A 6,431-nucleotide genomic window follows, 5' to 3' on the forward strand; every position below is an offset into this window, starting at 1 on the left:
GTCCACGTCCCGCACCAGAGCCGCCACCGCGGAGAAATGCCCACCCAGACCCTCCCATTTAGGTTTAGGTTTGCAGCTGGGAGTCCGCACCTTTAGGGAGGGGGGGGTACTRTCACGCCCTGACTTTAGTTATATTTGCTTTCTTTATTATTTGGTTAGGTCAGGGTGTGACAAGGCGCAAGGCGAGACCCAGATGCAGACACAGGAGGCAGATGGTTAGAGTCTTAGTTGTTTATTTATATCCAAAAGGAGTAGACAAGAGAATGGTCGTGGACAGGCAAAAGGTCAAAAACAGATTCTGAGTCCAAGAGGTACAGAGTGGCAGACAAGCTCGATGTCAGGGCAGGCAGGCGGGTACGGAGTCCAGAAAAAACAGACAAGGGTCAAAACCGGGAAGACTAGAAAAAGAGAATAGAAAACAGGAGCACGGGAAGAACATGCTGGTTGACTTGAAAACATACAAGACGAACTGGCACAGGGAGACAGGAAACACTGGGATAAATACACTGGGGAAAATAAGCTACACCTGGAGGAGGTGACAATCACAAGAACAGGTGAAAGATCAGGGCGTGACAGTGAGGGCTCGTTGTTTGATGCGACGCAGACAGGGTGGCGTGAGTGGTAAAACAGGAGTGTTCTGTTCTTTTGAGTTTTGATATTGAGTCTTTGCCCAACAAAGTGATGTTAGGATATATAAGTTATCCCATACAAGCTTTTGCGCCGAATACATTACGTTGTTACAGGTTATAAGGGCATGTGGCAGCAGTTTGTGGGAGGGAGATTCCTAGGTGTGAGAAGTGTGCAGAAGGGCATGAGACAAAGGAATGTGTAGCATTGGGGAAAGTGGTGGTATGTGTTAATTGGTGCCCATGGAGCTGGGGATCAGAAGTGTCGATGGTACGAGGCTGGTTGAGGTTTCCAGAGTTAGAGTAGTGCAGAAGTCATCGTATGCTGAGGCAGTGAAGAAAGTAGAGGAAGATGGGGGGAGGGAGGGATCCTGAGAGGAGTGGTGTAGTAGATCTGCACCAGTACAGAGGGAGGTGCCAATCATTTATTTATTTATTTATTTCACCTTTATTTAACCAGGTAGGCAAATTGAGAACACGTTCTCATTTACAATTGCGACCTGGCCAAGATAAAGCAAAGCAGTTCGACACATACAACAACACATAGTTACACATGGAGTAAAACAAACATACAGTCAATAATACAGTGAAAAATAAGTCTATATACAATGTGAGCAAGTGAGGTGAGATAAGGGAGGTGAAGGCAAATAAAATATATATATAAATAAAAATATAAAAAAAGGCCATGGTGGCGAAGTAAATACAATATAGCAAGTTAAAAAAAACACTGGAATGGTTGATTTGCAGTGGAAGAAGGTGCAAAGTAGAGATAGAAATAAAGGGGTGCAAAGGAGCAAAATAAATAAATACAGTAGGTAAAGAGGTAGTTGTTTGGGCTAAATTATAGATTCATACTAATTGTCAGTCCAAAAACTCTGGTTGAGATGATAGATGAGAAGTCATTGATCTAAATTGATCATCAGTCAGGCAGATAGCTATGGTTATGCAGGGATGGAAGGCTGTCACAGAAATGTGAGGTTGTGGTGGCAGCTGCAGAGAGGTATTTGGGTGTTACAGTGGTTGTGTCCCTTCTTGTTAAATCAAATCAAACGTTATTATGAGGTAGGACTAGTTAGATTGAAATAGTGGAGTAGGGTGATGTTTTTTTTGTGAGTGTAGGGTTAGATGGTAGGGTATTTGTTGATTTATTTTTATTTGTTGATTTTCAAGCAAAGGGTGTTATACTCCAATCTAGTAGGTGGCGGTAATGCAACATGTATCGCCGTTAAACCTAATCAAAGAAGATTACCAGCTAGGGTACAGGGTTAGTTATCAGTATCTTTGGTTACGGTTTGCGACCGAGTGACATGCCATCTCTGCTAAGTTGACACGTCAGGTAGGCTAACCTTTTAGTGACAAACAAACATATTCAGTTGTTCGTGTAACGTTAGCTAATTAGGCACACGTGTGTTTGTTTACACGTCATACATGGTTGTGCTCGGTCAATATTTTATTTAACAAGGCAAGTCAGTTATGAACAAATTCTTATTTACAATGACGTCCTAGGAACAACCGCCTTGTTCAGGGACGGAACGATATTTTTACCTTGTCAGCTCGGGGATTCAATCTAGCAACCTTCCGGTTACTGGCCCAACGCTCTAACCATTAGGCTACCTATCGCCCCGGTGAGTTAGTAGATAAGTCAGTAGATTCGCTACTAGCATTTTTGTCTGATATGAATGTGTTACTGCCTAACTAGTTGTTTGGACGTGTTCAGCAGGGCACAACGTTGTGGAACGTTCAGACATACACCACCGTGGGGTCATTGTGACGTAAACAATGATTTGTAGTACCATTTAGTTGTGTTGTTGCTTGATGTCTCAGATGGGAATCAACCCTGTCAGTAGAAGTCGGGTGTTTCGCTTGTTCCTAGCTAGCTAGGAGCCTTGACAGTGGTGCATGAATAACGTTAGTGATTAGCACTTTTGTGTGACGGTGGGTGAGGTGACCAGTACCACTACTAGATACATAGGGCGTCGCACAATTGGCCCAGCGTCGTCCGGGTTTGGCCGGTGTAGACCGTCATTGTAAATAAGAATTAACTGACTTGCCTAATTAAATAGAGGTTACATTTTAAAAAATCTTAAAATTTGCCGACCACATTATCTATCATACTAATTGTCAGTCCAAAAACTCTGGTTGAGATGATAGATGAGAAGTCATTGATCTAAATTGATCATCAGTCAGGCAGATGGCAGACATGTTTGGTCTAGTGAAAGTGTTGGGTACTTGGCAGCAGAGGAATCTGTCTGGACTGTGCAGTTGGTTATGAATCTCCTCTTTTCAGATTACACCATTAGACCTGAACCACGACAAGACTGATCATGAAGAGAAGTCGACATCCAAGCAGCAGCGAAGACTCTGACAATGGAAGTAAGCACCCTCTTCAACTAGAGTAACCCTACCCCATTCATAGATGTGGACTGCTTTAGGCCTATGATGATAGTATGGTCTGACCGTGGGAGTTTGATTATTAAGAGTCCGAGACAGTCTTAACATCACACGCATCGCTTGCATATCAGCGATAAATAATATATATTTTAGGTTAAGGTTAAATTACTACACACCTTGCTTGTTTTACGAAGACATAGGTGACCACCTGTGCTAATTAGCTATCTAGCGTGCGCCGGACACCTGTGTGTAAGTAACTGGGCAGGAAGTGTAGTTTTTCAACTGGACAGCGTGTGGATCTGTGCATTAACTGCTACAGTAAGTCTACTTTTTTATTTGGAAGATTATTCCTGGCTGATATGAAAGATAAGGGGCATAATCAGCATATGTTTCGAAAAATGTTTTGAAAGCGATGATTATTGACTTCCTAAATGTTAACACAACGATGCCAAATGTGGGCGAATGTAACCGCTGGAAACCCTATATATGAAGTGGTTTGGAGCGCTAAACTACCCTCGACCCCAAATGACCCTCGACCCCAAACGACCCTCGACCCACAAACTCCCTCAACCTACCCTCGGACCCACAAACGACCCTCCGACCCAAAACGACCCCTCGACCCCAACACCCCTCGACCCCAAACGACCCCCTCGACGCTCAAACGGCAGCCCTCCGACCCCTCCAAACTACCCCAAACTACCCTCACCGCCAAAAAAAACTACCCCTCGACCCCCAAACTACCTCGACCCCAACACTACCTCGACCCCAAAACTAACCCCAACTACCCTCGACCACCCAAACCAAACGCCCTCGAACCCAAACGACCCTCCGACCCCAAACGACCCCCAACAGACCCCCTCGACCCCAAACGACCCTCCGACCCCCAAACATTCGACCCAAACGACCCTCGACCCCCCAACTACCCCAAACGACCGTCGACCCGAAACTAACCCCCAAACTAGCCCTCCGACCCCAAAAGCTAACCCCCAAACTACCCTCCCGGACCCCAAAACATAACCCAACTACCCAGGCCCCCTCGACCCCCCAAACCGCCACTACCCTCGACCCCACGACCTCGACGCCCAAACGACCCTCGACCCCACTAACGTCCACTACCTCGACCCCAAACGACCCTCGACCCAAACGACCCTCGACCCAAACGCTCGACCCAACGCACCCACTCATAACGACCTCGACCTCCAACTAACCCCCAAACTACCCTCGACCCCAAACTACCCTCGACCCCAAACTACCCTCGACCCCAAACTAACCCCAAACGACCCTCAACCCCAAACGACCCTCAACCCCAAACGACCCTCAACCCCAAACTACTCTTCACACGGACTATTTCTATGCCAGTGATTTCTCCAAGATCATGTCTAGAGCTGTCCAGCTAGCTCTAATTCAGACTTGAAAACAAGTCATTTCATAGGCCTGTTGTTGATTGTCTGCTGTACTTGGTGTTCAGGAAGGCTCAGGAGATTGACCAGAGAGACACGGACAGAGAGTAGGAGCAGAGAAACAGAGGGTCTCCAGACCAGGCAGAGAGAGAGTAGTGCCAGACAGCGCTACTGGACATTTAAAGATGTCTTGGCAGGTCAGGCAGGAAAGATGGAAGAAACTGAACACACAGCAGTTGTTCCATACATTTCACAGGACTACATAAAGGACTATATATTCTAGTGTCTTACAGAATCATAGATAGGCCTATACGCTAGTGGCCTAGAAAGACTTCAGGTTACAGTCAGATACCCATCAAGTTGCAGAAGTTTGATAGAAATGATTAGGCCTAAATGTCGGTTTTCAGATGAGTTCCAAGGAGAATTAAGATGGCTGAAGTCTGATTTGATTCATTCCTCTTCTCGAAGGTAACTCCACTTCTTGGTCGCAGCATTCTCAACTCAGGAGAGCCAATGGGATGAAGCCCGCAGAGGTATGTCACCCCACTAACCTAACTCCTTTTGTTGGCCTATTGCTGTGTGCTGCTGAAGGAAGTATACATGTCCCAGGTATTTAGTGAATGATCTGTCTGTCTTTGTCCCTGTGTTGGGAGGGTATATAGTGTATGTTCTTATGTCTCTATGCTGCAGGTAGTGGTGTCTATGACTTCTTTGTACCTGTGTTGTGCAGGTGTTTAGGACAGACTTCATCACGGCCATGAAGCTCCATGACAAGTACCATCTGAACCCAGAGGATTACTACGTCCTGGCCGATCCCTGGAGACAGGAGTGGGAGAAGGGAGTCCAGGTCCCTGTCAGCCCACACATCATTCCCCAGACTGTAGCCCGGTAGGACATGTAGCCTAAACCCCATCCCTCAGCCTGTAGGACATGTAGTCTAAACCCCATCCCTCAGCCTGTAGAACATGTAGCCTAAACACCATCCCTCAGCCTGTAGGACATGTAGCCAAAACACCATCCCTCAGCCTGTAGCCCAGTAGGACATGTAGCCTAAACACCATCCCTCAGCCTGTAGGCCTGGTGGACGTTTGACATGTAGCCTGGTAGGACATGTAGCCTAAATCTGTGTCTGTCTCTCTGTGTATGTGGCAGTATAAATCATATTATTGTGGAATACCTCTAACAGTATGAATCAGGCTGTTTGAGGTTTGAATCCTAAGCAACCTGTCTACACAGTCTGAAGTACAATACCAACATAGCTACTGTAGTAGGTCAAAGCTGTGAGCTGGAAAGCCTTGGTGGAGCATGGTTGGAGTAGGCATTGTGGTGCTGTAAAACCTTGGTACAGCATGGGTGGAGTAGGCATTGTGGTGCTGTAAAACCTTGGTAGAGCATGGGTGGAGTAGGCATTGTGGTGCTGTAAAACCTTGGTAGAGCATGGTGGAGTAGGCATTGTGGTGCTGTAAAACCTTGGTACAGCATGGGTGGAGTAGGCATTGTGGTGCTGTAAAACCTTGGTAAGAGCATGGGTGGAGTAGGCATTGTGGTGCTGTAAAACCTTGGTAGAGCAAGGGTGGAGTAGGCATTGTGGTGCTGTAAAACCTTGGTAGAGCATGGGGGAGTAGGGCATTGTGGGGCTGTAAAACCTTGGTAGAGCATGGGTGGAGTAGGCATTGTGGTGCTGTAAAACCTTGTAGAGCAGGGTGGAGTAGGCATTGTGGTGCTGTAAAACCTTGGTAGAGCATGGGTGGAGTAGGCATTGTGGTGCTGTAACTTGTAGAGCATGGTGGAGTAGGCATTGTGGGGCTGTAAAACCTTGGTGGAGCATGGGTGGAGAGTAGGCATTGTTGGTGCTGTAAAACCTTGGTAGAGCATGGGTGGAGTAGGCATTGTGGTGCTGTAAAACCTTGGTGGAGTAGGCATTGTGGTGCGTGTATAACCTTGGTAGAGCATGGGTGGAGTAGGCATTGTGGGTGCTGTAAAACCTTGGTAAGCGCATGGGTGGAGTAGGGCC

The 6,431-nt window shown here is 46.7% G+C and overlaps 1 protein-coding gene across 1 annotated transcript in view; it reads left to right on the forward strand.

Moving 5' to 3' along the window:
• Positions 1-1,859: 1,859 nt before the first annotated feature.
• The window catches only part of jade1 (jade family PHD finger 1), a 51,066-nt gene continuing 46,494 nt past the window's right edge, over positions 1,860-6,431 (forward strand). The window contains exons 1-4 of the mRNA XM_070439809.1: positions 1,860-1,962; positions 2,914-2,999; positions 4,886-4,950; positions 5,148-5,305. Coding sequence (XP_070295910.1) covers positions 2,951-2,999; positions 4,886-4,950; positions 5,148-5,305 — 272 coding nt within the window. The 5' untranslated portion in view covers positions 1,860-1,962; positions 2,914-2,950. The remainder of the gene's footprint in view (positions 1,963-2,913; positions 3,000-4,885; positions 4,951-5,147; positions 5,306-6,431) is intronic.

Source organism: Salvelinus sp. IW2-2015, unplaced genomic scaffold, assembly GCF_002910315.2.
Source record: "Salvelinus sp. IW2-2015 unplaced genomic scaffold, ASM291031v2 Un_scaffold1935, whole genome shotgun sequence".
NCBI lineage: Eukaryota > Metazoa > Chordata > Actinopteri > Salmoniformes > Salmonidae > Salvelinus > Salvelinus sp. IW2-2015.